Source organism: Agelaius tricolor, unplaced genomic scaffold, assembly GCF_023055355.1.
Source record: "Agelaius tricolor isolate 1412-34295 unplaced genomic scaffold, bAgeTri1.0.p SCAF_16, whole genome shotgun sequence".
NCBI lineage: Eukaryota > Metazoa > Chordata > Aves > Passeriformes > Icteridae > Agelaius > Agelaius tricolor.
The window spans coordinates 10,008,996-10,029,709 of record NW_027269276.1 but is presented as its reverse complement, the minus strand read 5'-3'; the positions used below and the strand labels follow the sequence as shown (position 1 = coordinate 10,029,709).

Below are 20,714 nucleotides of genomic sequence, written 5' to 3'. Positions count from 1 at the left end.
CAGCACTGCCCTGCCTCTGGAAATGAGAGTGTAAAATGTCACGGATTATGGCCACCAAATTCTTTGCCTTCATAGAACTTCTTTCAGCTCTGTCACCTTTCTATAATAGAAACGTGACATCTAAAATAAAAAGAGGTATTTATATGTATGCTGAAACTCATCTTTATATGCACATACAGTGCAGCTAATCAGAATGTAGATTTCTGTAAACTCAGGGAGGAAAAGAAATTAATTATTAAGTCAGTCATTTCTTTGATGTAACATAGTTTATGATTGGCCAGAAGGACAGTGGAAACTCTTATCTTCCTGAAATCAGGTGGATTCAGTCAACAAGGACTATTTTATTTGCTCAAAGTCCCAAACTGTTTTTTTACTACTTTTAAGCCAAAAATTTAATCTAACAATTATCTCACCGTGGCTCTGTCATTGTCTTTTCTATTTCATTGCAACTTCTATCTCCTCACTGGCTGATGTCCTGCCCCTCAAAGCCTTACTTTGAGTGGGGCTACATAACTGCATGTCTCTATATCCTTTCAGTATTCCAGCTACTTGGCTCCCAAATAAGGAGTTAAATTATTTCCTGAGTTATCAGACATGCTTGAAATTCAGTGCAATGCATATTCACACTGATATTATTGTGAATGATATATGTTGAAATGTGTTATATATGTTTTTAAGTGCATTTTGCAGTTAATTTCTAAAGAAATTTTAACAGATATGAAGAGCAATGTTTGCTTATATAAAATAGAAAAATGCACTAAGAATTGCCTCATACCAACAGACTTACAAAAATTTGATCTATTGCTACCTAAGTTTTCTGTAGAAAACATCTACAGAAGTCATCTACTTTCACCAAAGGAGGTTTGATTTCTCAGAGACAAGGAAGGTTTTGGCCTTGCTTCCAAGAACAGGAGGTTACATGGCCATGGGTTGTGTATGTGCATCTATATGTGTCTGTTCTCTCCTTCCCTCCCTGCAACTTGAACCTGCTGGATGCTTTCAGGCATGTTTGGGAAAGGGTCATAGGTCTCAATGGTATTAGGTTTCTATGAATTTCATGATAATAGCTAGCTGGATAGGGATAAAGAGATCCCTTAAATGCCCTAGCAAAAAGGGGCAGAGCTATTAGATACCAGTGTATCCATATAATGGACATTTCTTATAACTCTCATCTGTGATTGCAGTAAATGTGAATGTAGGAAATAGAAGTTTATGTTTCTGATTTAGCATTTACCACATGAATTGTATGAAAATATAGGAGCTCAGTTTCATCTTAGCTCTTGTGCTCACAGGGGTGTTTCATTCTGCAGTCAAAACTGCATTGTAGCAGATTGTGTCCAGTCTGATGGACAATCTGGCATTATCATGTCACACAGGAAGGATGTCCTGACAAGGAAGAACAGAAAGTCTTCCAAGAGGTATCCAGAACTGGCATTTGGGGAAAACTACAGGACCCTTCAATAACTATAAAAGATTAATAGGCAGAAGCTATGTAGAGTTTATTATGAAGTTTAAACATTAAATAGGGTTTGGTGAAGCTGGGATTAGGGAGAAAGAATTTCCTGCCATTTTATATATGTAGCTTGTTTAGTTGGATACATTTAATTTTATCTTTTGAGTATGAAGAATGATAAAGCAAGATTTGTATTATTAAATTAGAATAGAAATATCTTTTAAAGTACTTGACAATAGTATAGTGGTTTAGCTCTATAAAAAGTCACAACTTAAAGATATTTCAAATTAGAGAAAATGTTTTAATTGTGTGTAACAATATTTTTACTGTTTTAGAGCTCAGAGTTAACCACAAAATTATAAGCTTAAAGGAGGGGGCAAAAGTAATTTTAATATTTTGAGTAATTTTAATGTTTTGAGGTGCATTTATTCTTTCCATTTGGAACAGTTCAGACTTTTGAACTTCAGGAAGTTTGAAGCTTGCTTTCTAAGAAGCATACTGGATTCTTCTGTGTTGTTTCTGATAGCTAACAGATAAGATTTGCTGGGCCAAATTCTCTTCCTGGGGGTGATAGTCTGTTGGAATTTAGCAAGCAGTATCCTTGACAAGGCAGTAGAAAGAAGAAACTGAAGTCTCTTATGTTTGTATTTTTGAGCAGATTAAGTTTCTGTAAGTAACATAAAAACTGTTGGGTAGATGTAAATGTTAAACCAGCTGACACTAGATTTACCAATTTTTTCAAAATCAGTAATATAGCAGAAATCCTGGTAAGAAAGGGTAAGCTGTTCCTCAGCCTTTAATATCATATCTCCCAAGTCACACATGTGGCTGTACCAACACTACAAATCAAAACAAAAATTGAGGACCTCAGTGGAAATTCATGTCTAAGGAGCAGTAAAATCCATTGAGACTTCTGTTTCTCTAATTGAGATGTGTTAGAGATAAGATGGGTGAAGGTAAGACAAGATACTGTCCTAAAACACGGATGAGTTTATACTTTGAACTGCAGTAACTCTGGTTTTGTTGCCAAGGGTGACTTCTCTCTGCTATGCCTCCTGGTGCCTTTTCTAGTTCTGTAGTTTTAAACTTGAGTTTTACTGCTTTGTACCTTATTCTCTCGTGCTGTTGGGCTAGAATGTTGCTCTTCAGTAGCTGGACCTACTCTGTTTTAAATGCATTACCTAGTTGTGAGAATGAGGTGGTTTTACATAAGCCATTCAAGGCACCCTTGTGTCATTTAAAAATGATGGATAGACTATTAAAAAACATGCATAGAGCCCCTTAAAAAACCACAACTTTCTATTTAATATTCATAGGCCAAATCTCAGCAATAGAAATGTGAAGCTCTTTCTTTTGTTTCAAGTTAAAATTCTATACTAAGGTGAGGTTTGCAGAGGAAGAAAGTATCTTTACTAGATCAGCACATAATTTAAAAATAATTGGCAAGCTTTTAGTTAGTGAGGTGAGCTTTCAAGGTGTTACAATCATTCTAGCAATTTTGTGTAATAAAACTAACCATGTCATCTTTATAAAAAGATTTTTGACCAGAAAAGTTCTGTGCCTGCTTAGACAACCACATGTTCAGATAAACATCTTGTATTTGAATTAATGAACTTGGCTTGGTCTAAATTTGAATAATCATTGCTGGTGTTGTGCTCCTTGATTTATGTCTCTATTTAAATATACACTACTAGATCAAGTCCTTGTTGTAGAAGTAGAGGAATAAAGAGCTGCCCACCATACAAAAAGCAAGAGGACTCTGGTTTTAATGCCAGAGGGAACTGTAAGGAATGACACTTTTGCACACCAAAAATGCAAACTGATGATGCCTGTATTTGATGTTAAGGAATAAAAAGATGTAAGCAAACAAACAATAAGTAACTGCTTAAGGAGACAAATGAGGGGTTTTTTTCCCAGTGATCCAGAAGATGGTCAAGTGAGGACAGAAGTGTAGTGACAGCTCTAGAGTGCACTGTGGATGGTTAGGGCAGTTGGGGGTCAGAAAGGGAGGGAAATGCTATTTACCATGAGTCAAGGCTTCATGGCCAGACTGCAAATGTGCCAGCTAGGAAAAGGAAAAAAAAATCTGCTTTGATTTTACTTAGATGAAGATTGGCTTGTGCCCGTGAGGAGCTAACCCTAAAAAAGGAAGAGAGACCTATGAGATAGGGGAAAGAATGTTTCCACCAAAAATAATTCTGAGCAGAACAAATGCAACCCAGAAAAAAAATTTAAAAATGTTAGAGCATTCAGCAAAAACTTGTTACACTGATGGTGAGGACTCTATAAAGCATCAGACCTATGTAGTAAGTGGGGAAAGAAGTGCTGTGCAGAGTCAGAAAAACTATGTAAACTGAGTTGATAAAGAGTGATTCAAAGGTCCAAAACTAGCTGATAAGTTGAAAAGGACAGAAAAGGAAGCAAGACCTTTGGATTTAGCCACAAGCCAATCATTAATTTTTTTTAGGTCAATGTGAGTAGAGTGACCTTAGCAAAATCAACTGAATCAAAAAGCAAGAATCTGAGCAGAACTAGCATAAACTTCATGGGAGTTTTTGTATTGTTTTTTAATTTTTTTTTTAAATTAGATGACAAAAAATGGTAACTAGGAATTAAAAAATATCAAGAAAATTTCTTTTTGAAACTTGAGAAAATAATCCTGGTGTACTTTTTGGTACGAGAATAGTGTTTGATGTAATTATGCTACAAATGAGTCCTAACAAGCTGAGTGAGTTATGAGAAAATTCTGCAATTGTATGAAACAGGGTAATGCATACTTGGTATTATGCTAATTAAAATAATTAACTTTTCTCTGAGAACTGTGTAAGTTTATGGAGAACTCGTACTGTGTTATTTGTCCTGGGAAGCTGTAGTGTTCACCTGTGCCAAAAAGACAAACTGCTGAATGAATAATTACCTAGCAGAATAAAACACAGTTACTTGTGTATCTAAGGCATGTTAAAACTGTGGCTGATTTGCTGTATTCTAAGACCACAGCTTATGTTTTAATGCATGTAACCACTAGTGATGTTTACCTTTTCCTGCTATAGAAATGTGTGCTGAGTTCACCAGCACTACCTGCAATTGTGCATGTAGAAATAATGCTAAATATTGTGTCTGTTCAAGCCCCAGGGTAGGAGCCCTGGAGAGCAGAGCATAGGCTGGAAGAGTATTGAGCAAGGCACTGCATGGATGATAAAGGCAGAACCAAAAATCGTGTTGGAAGATACGGATTTTTTACAACTTTAAACAGAATAATTTGGATAAGATTGATTTTTGGTATGTCTGCTTTTTACATGGCAAAGTGAAATTATTTAAAGTGAACTTATGTGCAAAGTAGAGAAAATGCAGAATAGGCTAAGTGGAATATACTGAATATGAGTAGAGCTGGTTGCAAACATATTTCTTGCTGTAGACTGTTTCTGTTGAGATAGAGGTATTTTTGAAGATAAGTTTGTTGACTTTACCATGGAGAGCTTTTTCAGGGAAACCTATTCATGGTCTACTAGGAGCTAAGCAGTTTAGGTTTTAATTTTAGGATGGCTTTTCATCATATCACAATATGGATTTTGAGAAGCCAGAATTTGAAATTGTTTGGGATAATCTTGAAACACCCCTTCAGTAATTAAAGAATTCAAATATTTTTTAGGTGAATCACAAACTCTTCAGGTTGTAGTCTAAGGATCTGAATTCTTAACGTATGAAATATTGGAATTTTTGGTAAAATTGAATTTGTCCACTACAGGCTTAATGAAGAATATGCGTGCTTGATGACTGAAAGTAACCATACGATGCACTTCAGTACGCATTTTAGAGAAACATTTTAAAACTTGACTTTCGCCAAGCCAGGCTGCTGAAGAGCCCTGCGTGGAAAAGAAATCCAGGTGTGTTGGAAGAAGCCGTCGGTCAGCTCCGGGTCGGGAGCGGGGGAGTCCTGCCGGGCCGAGCCGGGGCAGCCGTGCCGGGCCGAGGGGAGCCGGGGGAGCCCGGCCGGGAACGGGGGAGCCGTGCCGGGGCAGCCGAGCCGGGCCGAGCCGGGGCAGCCGAGCCGGGAGGGGCAGAGCCGGGGGAGCCCGGCCGGGAGCGGGGGAGCCGGGGGAGCCCGGCCGGGAGCGGGGGAGCCCGGCCGGGAGCGGGGGAGCCGTGCCGGGAGTGGCGCAGCCGAGCCGGCCCCGCCCGGCCCCGGGCGGGCGCTGCCCCCGGGCGGGGCGAGCCGGGCCGGGCAGTGCCGGGCAGGGCGCACATAAAGCGGGGCCGGCCGGTCCCGTCCCGTCGTGTCGGGCTGGCGGCGATGCTGCGAGTGCGGTGCCTGCGCGGGGGCAGCCGGGGGGCCGAGGCAGCGCATTACATCGGCTCCAGGGTTGGTGCCGCGCGGATCCGGGGCCGGGGATGCTCCCGGGGCCGGGGATGCTCCCGGGGCGGGTCCCGCTGCTCCCTTCGCCGGGCGCTCGGAGCCGGGACGGGACGGGAGGCTGAGGCTCACCCAGCATCCTCCCGCTCCAGTCTGCCAATGCCGTGTTCCGAACTCCTTACCCTTCTAAACTGAGTGTACCTAAAGGCAGAATTTCCTTTAAGCATCTGCTAGACTGTGAATAAATTAGAATGGCTGTAACAAGCCGTGTTTCTGTTAATACTTCAAATGATGTACATTGCTTTGGGATTACAGCGTTAAGCCTTTTGTGGGTAGAGCCATAGCTTTTAGTCTTTTGTAAGGGAAGCATAATTTTCGTTCTTATTTTTATTTTAAGCTTCGAGGAGCCTTTACAGGATGGGTGCAGCGAACTTTCCAGAGCACCCAGGCAGCTGCGGCCTCGCAGAACACCTGTGCTGCAGATGACAAGGCTGCCAGCCCTGTGCCCAAGGACTGTCTTGTTTGCTCATACAATGAATGGGACCCACTGGAAGAGGTCATCGTGGGAAGGGCTGAAAATGCTTGTGTCCCACCTTTTTCTGTGGAGGTTAAGGTAAACAACAAAAACTAACCTTAACTAGAAAATGTAGAATTCATATCTAAAATTTACTTAGGCTTTACAATGCATAAGGTGTGGTGCTTACTCTTGGGAATTCTTCTTTCAAGGTAGTTTTTTACATTTGTGAAACTTTACAGCATAGCCATGTTAGTGAGGGATGTGCTTTTTTCTTTGAACTTTCAACTGAATAAGCTGTTTTAACAGAAGTCACAAGCAGAGACAACCTCTAATATATGTAATATAGCCCTGATGTTACCAAAGTACACACACAAACTTTTGAGATGATTGGACTGATGAAACTTTAATTTGCCTTGAAGCTAAGTAGGGTTACAATTTGAAAAAAAAGTGTTGTTTTCTACTTAATAGTCTGAGCAAGACTGAGCTCTGTAGCCGTAGACCAACAGGACTCTTGTGTCAGAAAGCTCTTAAGTGGTTTACTGAAACTCCTGTGTGCTACAGTAAATAATTTGTGGAAATAGGTAGTCCACTGTTCTTTCACAGTTTTTTCTGTGCCTAAAACTGCATCAGCAACTGACATAAATCCATGATTCTTTGTTCTCTGGAATCTTGTATTTAAAAGAGTAATACTCAAATAATGGGCTTGCTCCAGATTTTTGTGTTCTTCACCTGGACTTTAAAATTGCTGTGTGTGTGTGTTACCTGCATTTGTGAGCATGTTCTTGAATTTCTCATTGTTACAGTACAGCACTACCTGCAGGGCAGCATGTAATCCATGGCTATCACAGCAAAATGAGCTGGCATATGGTTTCTACCCAAGAGACCTTAGTAAAAATTTAAAGGATAGCCTGACAAAGTTGACTCAGTTAAAAAAAAAAAAAATTATCTGACATTGAAAGAATGGCAAACAAAGATACTGAAAATAAGTTTAAAGTGCTGCAAATGGTTGTTTAGGGAATGTTTGAGATCTACTTGTATAGAAGACTTCTCTTCCCTTAGCCCTATATATATAGAAATATATATTTCAGAATCTGTGTTATGTTTTTCAGAGATTCCAAAGATATCCTAACAGCTTCAGAGAAGGAGGTGAATGAGGGTTAGCATTTCTAATATACAAGTGTATGTATGTGCATTTATGTAGGACTGACAAAATGAATGTACAGAAAGAGTAAGGAAAAAAATATCTAACATTTTACATTGTGATATTAAATGAGGCAAAATTCAGTTTCTAAGCAGTGGTCAGGGGCTTGCTTTAGCACCAGAAAAAATATTTCAAGTGTGTCTAACTTGCTGAAGTGCCACATGCTATACATGTTTTACTGCTATTAAGCCATAACTACTCACAATAGGTCAGAACTTCATTTTCTTGTGATATCAAAAGCCATGAGGAATGTCAAAGGACAGGATTACCTCTGCAATTCAAATACCTAGACTTAGAGTTAAGGCAAGATTTAAATTTGCTTTATGTCAATTGCCAAGTCCACAACACGTCATGGGAACAGAGCCAATTTGAGATGTAGTTCCCTCTAATTTTCTCTGCTTTTGTCTTAAATATTGCTGTAGAAACTGCAACAGTAACACTGGGAGGGTGTTGCTGAATAATCTAAGCAGTATTCCAGTCCTACCTCAACATTATTACTATTATTATTAATTAATAGATACATGATTGTTTAACTCTCCATGTGGCCAAGAGGAGAGGTGTGTCCTGTTCCTGCCCCTGTGAGCAGCAAAACCAGAGCTGATGGGTATCACGTGCTGTCTGCCCAGTGCATGAGGGGCACTATTTATGAAAAATGCAGCTTAAAACTGATGAATTCTACACTTATAAGGAAAATTCGAAGCTTTGGAGCTGAGACGCTCCAAAAAATGTATCTCAAATTATAGCAGTTTGGTAAATACTTGTGTTGAGATTGTGTTTTAAGATTGTATGTGTGTTTATTTGCTAAATATTTAAATGCAGGAAGTATGGCTGCATTCAGCACTCTTTTCTACTTTGAGACAAGGGTTTGGTATACTCAAGTGTTTTTGCTGTGATGTGCTTGGCATAAGAAGGAGGAAGGAAGGAATTGAATAAGGAGCCCTGCATCTCTGATGAATATTAATGAGCTGACACTTTATTGTATATCCTTTTCAGAGCTTGAAACAGGCTATGTAGAGGTAAATACAATATTTGAAAACTTGAAAAATCTTAACATTAATTAGGAAGATGTCCTGTTTGAATCAGCACTACAATGAAAAATCCCAAAATTGAGATGTATTCTGAAGCAGTTGAGTTAAGCAGTTGAAGTTTATAGCTTTGTATTCTGCAATGCTTTTCAGTACATTTTGTGAATAATAATGCATTTTGGGTGGGGAATATTATTAACACAGATCCTTATATCTTGAGTAAGAAGATGAGATTATGTACATGTGTTAACTACTGAATAAGGCAAAAAGAGTTTTGATCTGAATTTAAGTTTTAATAGCCTAAATTTATTAACTGTCTTTACCAGGTTAATGGTACATCTTTACAATGTTAATTATTTTCCACGACAAATGTTTAAAGTAAATAGCAATGATAGGGAACAATAATGCTGTTTCTTAAGAACACTTTCCTGAAATATTGTTTCTGAAAAGAAATAGTTCGTTTTAAGTGTTGTCTTTTCTGTGTCCCATCCATGGTCCTTTTTGAACATTCTGAACTGACTTGTATGTCTGTGACCAAAGGGGCCTGAAATGTCAACCCTAATTTGCTATGAAATACATGTCCCAGCCATTTACCCTTTTCCCAGTTATTTGGAAGGCAGGGAATATGAGTAGTGTTACAGTGCTAACCTTTACTCTGTTGTAACTTTAAGATTACACCATCCCATTAGTGCAACGCAAGTGTGGTTCCTCAGGTCTGAAAAAAAGCAGAGAGGAGCTGCACTTCTTAGGGATTGATGATATTCACATACACCATGGCTGGCTCTGAAAATAACCAGCTTCAATCCACAGGAAGAATTTATCTCATTAGCAGAACATGTCTCCATAGGAATGCTGAGCACTTCATGTGATCTGCATGTGACTTCTGACCAGCTGGCAAGCTTGAGGTGCTCAAATTACCCAAGACCTCACTCACAGAAAAAGAACGAATTCCCTCAGGAAGGATGGGAAGAAGCTTCAGTACTGGAGGAGCAGGCTGGCCATGCTGAGGCTCTCTGTGTAAATGTTAAGGCTGAATTTTCTTTCTTCTCCCTTACCTCTGTAGCATGAGGCAAATGTCCAGAAAGAGCAGAGGGACCAGCCTGGATTGTTAAAGGGGATCAGGGATGCCTTCAGATGGATGGCCTTGCCTGCTCAGGGGCAGTGCTAGCACAAAGGAACATCATCACTGATTTTGGGGGAATGTTGTATTCTAGGAGGTGGTCAGGACTACAGTGTTAGGAGACAACCTCTTATTTGGAAGGGCAGGTTCTTCTGTGTCCCCTTGCTGTCCCTCCAGCTTGCTGTCATTCCAAAGGGCCCCATATGCACTTGCATCTCAGCTAACTCTGACATGACAGAGGAACATCAGACACATCAAACTGAAGCAGCATCATTTGTTTTGATTATATGTCTGGTTTTACTTACCCATGAGAACTGGGACATTATTTTGAATTTGTTTTTAATTTAAGAAGGCTATTACAGCATTTCAGCAGAGGATTTAGGTCTGTAAATGTTGAACGTGCTTTAATCCAATCCTGGCAGGTGAATTTAGGATATTTTGCCTTTTCTGGACTGCTGCTGCATGTGGAGTATGGCTCCTTCTGCCAAACAAGTCATGTTACCTGTATCTGGGATGGCTTTAGAATTTCTGATGTCACCATTGTGACATTACTGAAGTGAGGTTGTAAGAAGGTGACTACAGATGTGTGCATTTTGCAGATGAGCTCAAGGTTGTTTTAATTTAAAAACATGTCTGATAGCCTTATTAAATAGAGAGTGTTTGCCATATTTGGTGTGTTTGCAAAAGTGTTCTGTAATAGGGACCAAATGGTCACTTGGCAACACTAGCCACTCAATACTTACTGAAGTGTAATGTAGTCAAAATATTGCAGGAACAGATAAAATGCACACTCCAACATATTAGGATCAAGAATAAGAAACTTTAAACTTTAAGAATTGCATCTTATGCATCTGTTTTACTCCAAAATAACTGGTGCTTATTCTTTGTCACCTCATGTCCTTTTGTTCTAGGCAAACACATATGAAAAATATTGGGGATTTTACCAGAAATTTGGAGGCCAGGGTTTCCCCAAAGACCATTTAAAAAAAGCTATTGCTGAAATTGAAGAGATGTGCAATATTTTGAAGGGAGAAGGTGTTATTGTCAAGAGGCCTGATCCAATTGACTGGTCTGTGAAGTATAAAACACCTGATTTTGAGTCTACAGGTAAATGTTTTTCCATGATTGAAGGTTTTTTTCTGTTTAGCTCTCATCTGAGACATTTTGGATGTTATCTAGTCTACCTTCCAGCTAGGAGCAGGATTATCACCAGCATTAAGTGAGGTCAGTGACTGTTTTCTGTAGCTAAGACTTGGAAGATCTCCAGGGATGGAGGTTCTGCCACCTGATTTGGTGATTGGTTTCAGTGCTGGGTGAATTTCCTGATGGAAGGACCTTTGCCTGACACCCAGTCTGAACTTTCCACACCAGCACCTCTTGCCAGGTTCCCTCTCTATGTTGTCACTGCCACTGCCAAGAAGTGCTAATCTGTCATGGCCCTCAAAGTGGCTGTAGAATGTTTCTGCTTTGTCCCCTCCATGAAAGTCCAGTGCTCAAAGCCCCTCTGACCCTCTTGATAGCTCTTTGTTGGATCCATCTTAAACTATGGAAGACAAAACAGTTGGAGGCAACACTTTACCTGGAAGATCCTCACTAGTGTCAAGGAAATGTGAATGTCCCTTTACCTGCAGACATTACCCCATGTATGGTTATCTGCAGTGAGAGCACACTGGCTCACCAAGCTTTGCATCAAGTCTAGTCTTCAGGCTTCTTTCATGTAAAATATATTTTAAATTTTTTCTAGTAGAATTCAAATTAATTGAGGAACAGATAACGTTAAGAAAAAATCGAATGGGACTGCTCTCTGCACTAGTGCTGTGTTCCATCAAATTCCTCTTCTGTGCTATTACATTTAAAAGGATAGTATATAAAGAAATGCTGTTCACTTGGAAAATTTGCTGCCCATCATCACTTTTTAAAGTCATCTGGGTAATGCATAAGCCTTGGTCCAGTTAATTTTCATTAGCCAAATTATGAAGTGGAGGCTTGATGGTGGATGGCTTTAATCTAGCTGTGAATCTGTTATGAGTGGGGCTTTATAGCAAAAGTTCCATGTATTTTGAATGAAAAATATTACTTTGAAAAATTTCTGAAGAATGTAAGGACCTGGCATTATGTGCTGGATTCCTCACATTGCTTAGAATTATTTTTGCCATTATTTTGGATAGAAATAATTGTAAAAAGAAAGAGAAAAGTGCCTGAGCAGAAAGAGCTGAGAATTGTCTCATTACTGGCCACTTTCCTTTCAGGTATGTATGGTGCCATGCCAAGAGACATCCTGTTAGTGGTGGGAAATGAAATTATTGAAGCACCTATGGCTTGGCGTGCTCGGTTCTTTGAGTACAGGGCCTACAGACGACTAATCAAAGATTATTTCAACAGTGGTGCTAAGTGGACAACTGCCCCAAAACCCACCATGGCAGATGAACTCTATGATCAGGTACTGGTCTAACTTTCCTTCAGAACTTCAGATCTTGTTATACAGAATTTTGTTGGTGGTTTCAACCTGATATTTAGGATTCACAAAATTGTGAGGGGGAATGGCACAAAACAACTCTGGAGACTTTTTTCCTAGTGTATGCAAACATGCTGCAGCCTTTCCAGCTGAAACTCAGGGAGTGCAGTTAGAGAACAAGGAACAGGAAGTTGTGTCTATTAAATTCCTCAGCTTTGAATTGTTTTGGTTACTGGCTGTAACTGAGCATTACTAAAGAGGAAGGAATGCTAGAAAAACATCACAGAGATTACTTTTAAGAATAAAGATTCCCTGAAAATGTCCATATGTCCTGGGTGCATTGGGAAAGTGGAAAGTAATATATATTTTGTTACAGTAAAAAACCCAACTGATAATCCTTATTTTGCATGATGATTGGTATTTTGAAAGTTACATAAAATAAATAGTGAAGGATCTAAACTGTATTTACCTTCCAAATATTTTAGTGAGTGGTTTCTTAATTTTTTTCCTAATAATTTTGATTTGGACAATTTTGGTAGTTTCCTATACGCTCCCAAATGCATCAGGACCTTGGTGACAGCATTTACAATAAATGCAGTGAACTAGCTGTGAAATGATTGCAACTTTCTAGGAACAGTGTCATCAATGATACAAAAGAGACTTTGTTAAACAAAATTACCTTAGAGTCACCTTCAGTATTAGAAAACTTCTAGAGCCTGTAATTATTTATGTGGTATTTTTAATTTGTGCTGGATTTTTAGATCTCACTTGTTCTGAATTGCCTTGTTTAATTTTAAAATTATTTGTAATAATAAAGATCCATCTTCTAGCTTAAAGTTCTTCTCCATTCCAAAATGTGGAAAAGTAAGGAGTCCACATCTATTAGGAAATAGATTCCAGTCCAGTATTTTTGTCAGCATGCAGTGATTTGTTGGACTGGTATTAAACTCCAATGGTAATGAGTACTTTTGATCTGGTTCTGAAGAGCAATTAATTTCTTGATATAACTCTTGTCTCTTATCTCATGACCTATTCTTGAATGTACTTAAAGCCTTTCACTTTTATGTCCACATTTAGATTTTCTTTTCTATTCTAATAAGAAGTAACCAAAACCACCTCCAAGGAGCACACTAGCTATCAATATTAACACATTTTCCTAATTTCAAATTATTCCCCACTAACAAATTATTTGAGAACTTTCTTTTAACATCTCCAACCTAAAGTTATTGTTCTTTTCTTGACAACTAGAACTATCCAATCCACTCTGTTGAAGACAGGCATAAACTGGCTGCTCAGGGAAAATTTGTAACTACTGAATTTGAGCCATGCTTTGATGCTGCTGACTTCATTAGAGCTGGAAGAGATATCTTTGTACAAAGGAGCCAGGTAAACAAAGCTTTCTTTCAACAGTTTTGGTATTTGTCTTAGAGACTGGTGCTTTGTCTTTTAAAATTCCTGAGCAGCATTAAAATAAGAGAGTTGGCAAAAGAAATTGCTCTTCATAGAATGTTTGACATACAGGATAGGACTGCCTTCCAGGTAAGGGGTTAGCTGAAGGCACAAAATTCTCTATTAAATTTGCTTTAGATATTTAAAGAAATAAAACCTTGGATAAAGTAAACTTGGATGCAGTTTCTATTATAGCCTAGTAAAGCTTAATTTGTCCTGCTTTTCAGGTTACAAACTACATGGGTATTGAATGGATGAGGAGACACCTTGCACCAGACTACAGAGTGCATATAATATCCTTTAAGGATCCCAACCCTATGCACATTGATGCCACTTTTAATATCATTGGGCCTGGTCTTGTGCTCTCTAACCCAGACCGTCCCTGCCATCAGGTGAGTGTACAAAGGGGGTAAGTGCTTTGTGTTTAAAAACCACTCAGCTGAGTTCATTCCCTGCTGGGTAATTACTGTTCCACACATTCCACTGTGTGCTGCTTCCCAGGTCCATGGTGAAATACGATGGAAGTAATCTAATTTTTAATGATGTATCAAAGCAAGCACTTGGGATATACTACTTCTCAGAACCCTTCCACTGCTTAAATATTTTAATTGTATCCTAAGAGAAATTGAAGGGCTTCTGCTGCTCAGATGAGAAATCTCCCTTTTTATTCCTATTTTGGAAGCCTCTCCTTTGGTGTTAATTGAACCAATGGCAGAAAGCTGGTAATTGCTCAGGCATTCAGCTCTGAATGCCTTCTGAAGGGTATGAAGAGGAGAGATGTATAAAACCTGCTACTACACTGAGAAAAAGCTAATATTGCTGAGCAGCACAATGAGATCAGAAATTAACTCTGTTACAGTTGTGTCACTGCCCTGCAGTGCTTGAAGGTTTTTGTGAGGATCCCCATGGTTCAGGAGCTGTACAAGCACAGGGGAATGGCTGAGCTGACCCTGAGTCAGGCACAGAGCTGGGTGCTGCCCATCTGGAGCCATGTGCAGAGCTCCTGAAAGCAGCATTGGCCTCTTCCAGCAAGTGCTTTCAATGCCAACGGGCTGATTGCATTACTGCCTCCTTCAGCATCCATTCTGAGAATATCATTTTTAAAACAATCTTATTTTTTCCTCCCCTTTTCCCTTCCACAGTTTTTCATAGTGTTACTTGGAACAGGATGTTCTTCTTGGTCTCCTTGTCTTAAACCCATGTTCTGGGACTTTTTTCAGGGAAAACTGCTGTCTGTGTCCATAGAAAAGATAAATGCAGCTTGCTTTCACAAAAACTGGTTTGGCCGTTCTGGGTGACCGGGAGCGGTGGGGGTGTGTGTGAATGGTGCCGATGAAAGGAGTTTTTTCTTGAATGGTGCTGATGAAAGGGAGATTTTCTTTAAAATCCTGGCAGGCCGGGCTGGTTATTGAGGGTTCGGGATTGGGGCTCCACCTCGTGGTAACGCTGGAGCACTCGCCAATACTCTTCCAACTATTCTGACAGTGAAGATGAAAAGTGTTTTCCTTCTCCAAATTATCCTCCTCTTAATTTTAACTTAATTGTGTAAAGCTTAGAGACACAAATTATTCCTTGGGCTGCCCTTACACTCTTCTCTTTATTAAATGAACTGCATAATTATTTTCTTATAAAGTGTGAAGGAAAGATAATTTTGTGTTATTTCTGATGGGTTTGTTTTTAGAAACATCAGTGTAACTCATGGCTTTTATAATGGCTTTTATAATCATATGGGAAGAAATACACAAAACCAAGATAGTTGAATATGTTTCAGTTGTTACCAATACATTTACTTTACAAGCTCCAAACTGTAAATGCTACCTTTTGTCTTTAACATATCTAGCATATAAAAAAACAATAGAAATAAATGCTATTGGCATGCAAAATCTAAAAAGACATTTGAAAAATGCTTTTATGAAAGCTGGGTTTGTAGATGAAGCCTGAAGGAGGGCCAGAATAGTGAACTGAGGGCAGGGGATGTCCTGCGTATTGGATTATTCTGGGAAAATCTGGCATAGCTTGGAGGACATAATGTGATACTCTAAGAACTCTCTTGAGAATATATTTAAATTGCTCTTCCAGATTGAGCTCTTCAAGAAAGCTGGCTGGACTGTGATTCAACCCCCAGTGCCACTCATCCCAGATGGTACAGTCACCCTTCCTTTCCCAAGGATTCCAAGAGTACTCTTAATGGTATTAAGGAGTAACACTGGTACAGTACAAGGTTTATTCTCCTGTTTTAGATCACCCTCTGTGGATGTCTTCTAAGTGGCTCTCCATGAATGTCCTAATGCTGGATGAGAAACGTGTGATGGTGGATGCCAATGAGACATCAATTCAGAAGATGTTTGAAAAGCTGGGTATGTCCTAACACACTTCTACATACACTTACAAGAAAATTATTGTGCTACCATCCAGGGCAAATGGAGGTTTCACTCAAAGCAGACAGCACTGGAAAAAGTATTCAAACACCTGGATTAGCAAGTAAGAATAATTCAGTGATTTTTCTCCTGAATACTCCAGTCGTAGAAATGTGGTCTTCTTTTGCCCCCTATGGCTTGCAGCACATAAAGGTATGAGTAGCAACTAAAGTTATTGCTAGGATTTCTTTGAAAGAGCTTTTTAAATGTAAACTGTCCACTTTGAGGCCAACACCTGTCTTGCAGAGGTTGAGTGCATTGCTGGATGATATAGAGCTGGGAATCCATCATTGCCAAAATTCTTTCAGATTTTTCTAGTTGCAAAGCCATTGTACTTTAAAATGTCAAATTAAGATTACTTAACCCAAGTATTTCTGCTCATTTATGGAGAATCTCAGTCCTGTGAGATGTAACTTCATGATACCATGGAATCCCTTCAGATATGCTGTGACAGGAGAAGTGTATTTGAACATAAATATGGAAGTCTTATTATGCACAGCTGCTCAGTCTTAGGTTGTTTTATTGCATGAGCAAAGAGTTGAGGATTTAAAAATACTTGAAAGTACTTAAAGAATGAGGCTATTAATGCAAATAATGACTTATCTTTCACCTTTGAACTTCACAGTCTATGTAAGTTCTAAATATTCTGACAGTTCAAAGTTCTGACTGCTCTGGTAGTCAGAAAGTTAGAAGGACTGAGATGGGTCTACTGGGAGCAAAAGTATTGCTGACCCGGGAGGTAGATTCTACTGAGCTGCTCCTGAGCTCCTGAAAGTGCTGAGAAGCAAAAAAGGCAAACTCTGTGGCAGAGAAGTTGTCTGATCTGTTGGGACTTTGAATTAGCTGAGCCACAGCTGAAACATCCATCAGAGCTGAAAAGAACAGGTAGGAAGCTTAACCTGGGTAATAAGAGCCTCTTTTCCCTTTCAGAGAAAAGGGAGTCAGAACTATCTACCTTGAATACTTCTTTTCTTGAGAGGGACTTAAAGGAGCACATTCAGTGTCTGAATCACAAATGCTTACACATATTTATGAAAATGTGTTCTGATCATATATTATAGCAGAGTTTCAGCTAATTCTTCACATACTGCAAAAACTAAATTTATCTTTTTAGTACTGGCACATTATAACATCTCAGACACTGGCTGTGCTCCAGGCCCTGTGTAATCCTGAGGGTATCACCAGAACAGACAAGCCAGATGTGTTCCTAGTTTGTTCTCTGCCTAGAATCTGGGAAAACAAATTCCTAACAAACCAGTAGCAAATACCTTCCAGATCTACATCTAGCCATGTGATCTGACAGAGTATCATCTAATGTTCTGATCAGAGCTTGCCATGTGAAGTTGAGAATCCAATTTGAAAGTGTGCCTTGTATGTTTCTTCCAGGCATTTCCACAGTCAAAGTGAACATTCGCCACGCCAATTCTCTGGGAGGCGGCTTCCACTGCTGGACGTGCGACATCCGCCGCCGTGGCACCCTGCAGTCCTACTTTGACTAGGAAAGAGCCCATAGCTAGCAATGGTTCAGCTCCTAAAATAGGCATAGGAAATGAGCAAATCACTGTCACTCTTGTTAAAATGACTGCATGAGCTCTAGTGCTTGGTAAGTGGTGTCCTCATCATGGTCTGCGTAATGTTTTATTCTTAAATACCCTTCACTTTCAGTAGGATGATTGAAACTACTTCCATCAGCAATACAGGTTTTCTGGCTGCCTTTTTGAAAGACATCCTTCATCTGTGAAGCCTTTTCACGTTGGCTTTGAATGTAAAAGCTTGACAGGATAGCTAAAAGGTCTTTTTAGAATAGCTTGGCCACTAATACTGGATATCTACCTCTGTCTAGTTACCTTATCAAATAGGCAGCTTGAAATGTGAAACTTGAGTAAACTTTTCTTATTCCTTTTAACCACTTCAACTTTCTAATATATTCATGTCTAGTGAAGTTGAAATAGATGCAACTGTATACATCTCTTAGGGAACCAAGTAATTTTATCATGTTTTTCATATCTAGCCGTACAGATATTTACTGAGAATTTTCAGTATGATCTAACTTTTAAGACATGTTCACTTACTTGACATGTTCTTCTATATTTTCTTCTGATGCATGTCATGCACTTGAGTACTTTTTTATATTGCTTTTTGTATTGCTGAAATTGGGTTTTATTTAACTTTTAAGTGTACAAATGATAGCTAATATTCTGCTTGTACAGGTTTCACTCTGAGTTGTTTACATAACTTAAAAAGAGGCACAAAATAAAAACCCAACAATAACTCCCCCCCCAACCTTAAGCTTCTGACATGTTACAACCCAGACTTCCTTCAGCTGTAGCAGATACAGAAATATGTATCAAACATGCCTGATGCTGTGGAGGAATTTCAGTTTTGATTCCTGAATATGTACTTTTTATGCTAATAAAGTTTTTTGCATTCTCAATGTGTTGCCCTTCTGTTAATCTGTAAGTATGAAATGTCTGGACGAATACAAAATACACATGGAATTTTTTTCCCCTGTAAAACTGGTAACATCTTAAACTCTTGTACAATGCAGAAAAACTTTGTAGTGTATTATTCATATACCATGTTCCTACTTCTGTTTTTCACAGGGGTATGACTGGTGGGGGAAAGTACCACTGATATTTCTTGCTACACTGTGGAGGAATCTGCTCTTACAACACAGTGTACCCTGACAGAAAAGATGTCAGGCAGAACATGCTCACATACAAGTTGTATGGCCATAATTTAGAGTTGGGTAGGGCTAAACAGGTCAAATATCAACAGTCTGGAATGCTTTGACATATGGAAAGAGGTAATTAGGCAGCTGCCAGCACTTAATGAGCACTTATCCATGGATCTCTTGACTGGTTTGGGAACAGATTTGTCTCTCTTAACATTCCAGTACTCATCTTTAAGGAGTTTTGAATGTTCACCTCATCTTTTTGGGGCATTGGATGCTGCAGTGACAAACCCAGTGTGATTAAAATTATGGCCTTGTCCCACGTGAGGCACTTGGAGAAAAGCATATTCTGGAAATGGCATGGAATGGGATGAGGGCTGGGTTGTTAGCAGCTTTGGGTGGGAGTGTCTCTGTGTAGCACTTAAGGCAACCCAGTTCTACCTGGGCTTTCCCTACAGCTGCAGGGAATGAGCTGGGAAAGGGTGGTGGTCCCTGTGCCTTGGCTGCCTTGCAGCTGATTTTTAGGAGAGCATGAACTGTTTTTGTAAAGTCATGCTTAACCTTCTTCTCCTCAAGGTGGGTGTCTCACCCACCCTGTTTCACATGCTCAATCTTGCCTTCATCTTTTTATGTTCACCACAGTGGCAGGTGAGTATCTAGCTCATTTATGTACCTATTTTGTTGTGACTGTGTGCTGGTTTTGGCTGAGACATTGCTAATTTCTTCACAGTAGCTGGTCTTGGGATTTGTTTTGGATTTGTGCTGGAAACACTGTTGATAACACAGGGATGTTGCAGTCATTGCTGAGCAGAGCTTTCACAGGGCCAAGGCCTTTTCTGCTTCTCACAAGGAGCTGGGAGGGGACAGAGCTGTGGCAGCTCATCCCAACTGGCCCAAGGAATATCCCAGACTATGTGGGATACCTATCTCAGCATAGAAAGCATGGGGGGAGAAGGAGGAAGAGGGTGATGTTTGGAGTGATGGTGTTTGTGTTCTCAAGTCACTGCTAGGTTTGATGGAGCCTTGCTCTCCTCAACAGCCTGCTCATGGAAAGTGGTGAATAAATCCCTTGTTTTGCCTTCCTTGTGTGCAGAGCTTTTGCTTTACCATTGAGCTGTTTATTTCAACCCATGTGCTTTGTCACTTTTACCTTTCCAGTTCCCCACCTTCACCAGGGAAACTGAGCAAGAGGCTCTGGGGGCTTTGTTACTGCCTGGGGGTAAAACACAGCAGTCTGACAGTTGTTATTTTGGGCTGTCTCTGCATTACTTGGAGTCTGTGGGAGCAGGCTCATTTCTTTTCCACTGAACAACCAGAACATAATCTCTGCCTTTGCACTTCCATAATTTGGGAGTTACTGGGTGTAGGTGCTGTTAACACAGCTAATTGCAAGCTCTCTCTTAAAATATTTGTAGTTTATGGTGGATTTTTCTCCACAGCCATCTATGTCTCATTTTTTTCCATAAGATGATGTTGGTATTCTGACCTTGTTGCGAGCTGTGTCTAGGACAAGAGAAGTTTAATCCTGACCCTAAATGACAAATTTTATTCAGGAAGTGCTGGCAAAACCCAGTGACAGCAGCACTAGAGGGTGCTGCTGTGACGCCAGTAGCTCTCCTCCAGCCTATCCTAAGGGATGTTTTAGAACCATTCTTTGTTTACTCATCTTGTTTCTGATGACGTTTTGATCAAAGTCCTTGAAAACACCTCAAGGTTTTTCCCATCTGTGGATATAATTTGTGTGATGATACGTAAAGTATTATTTCTCAGCATCAAAAAAGTACATATCTATACACATGCAAACAATGGCTCTGGGTGTAGGGACTCAGATGTTTCCTTAAGGGCTGGCTGGATTGTTCAGGCCTACATAGGATGTCAGAAATCAAATCGGGGCCAAATGACGATAGTTGTTGCCTTTTTAATCCTCCCTCACATGGGCTGAGCATCACATGTTCTGACATAGCTATTAACTTTAAAATTATGGCCCAAAAGTCACATTTTTAGGGTCATTCCCTGTTCTTTTAGATAACTTCTTGGGGTTCAGTTATGCCT

General features: G+C 39.7%; 1 protein-coding gene across 1 annotated transcript; it reads left to right on the top strand.

Moving 5' to 3' along the window:
* The first annotated feature begins 5,675 nt into the window (after nucleotides 1-5,675).
* On the top strand, nucleotides 5,676-18,422 carry GATM (glycine amidinotransferase). Its single transcript, XM_071441431.1, has 9 exons — nucleotides 5,676-5,813; nucleotides 6,202-6,417; nucleotides 10,579-10,774; nucleotides 11,917-12,107; nucleotides 13,371-13,508; nucleotides 13,799-13,963; nucleotides 15,651-15,714; nucleotides 15,812-15,928; nucleotides 17,375-18,422. Exons 1-9 carry the CDS (start codon nucleotides 5,745-5,747, stop codon nucleotides 17,485-17,487), a joined length of 1,269 nt encoding a protein of 422 aa, XP_071297532.1. The 5' UTR covers nucleotides 5,676-5,744; the 3' UTR covers nucleotides 17,488-18,422.
* Nucleotides 18,423-20,714: the final 2,292 nt, after the last annotated feature.

What these genes read in the sequence shown, in the direction of transcription:
- GATM (XM_071441431.1), top strand. Translation starts at nt 5,745, where the DNA reads ATGCTGCGAGTGCGGTGCCTGCGCGGGGGCAGCCGGGGGGCCGAGGCA. An exon ending in CAGATGAACTCTATGATCAG is followed by an intron (nt 12,108 to 13,370) that starts GTACTGGTCTAA and finishes CTTGACAACTAG; the next exon opens with AACTATCCAATCCACTCTGT. An exon ending in CAGACCGTCCCTGCCATCAG is followed by an intron (nt 13,964 to 15,650) that starts GTGAGTGTACAA and finishes TTGCTCTTCCAG; the next exon opens with ATTGAGCTCTTCAAGAAAGC.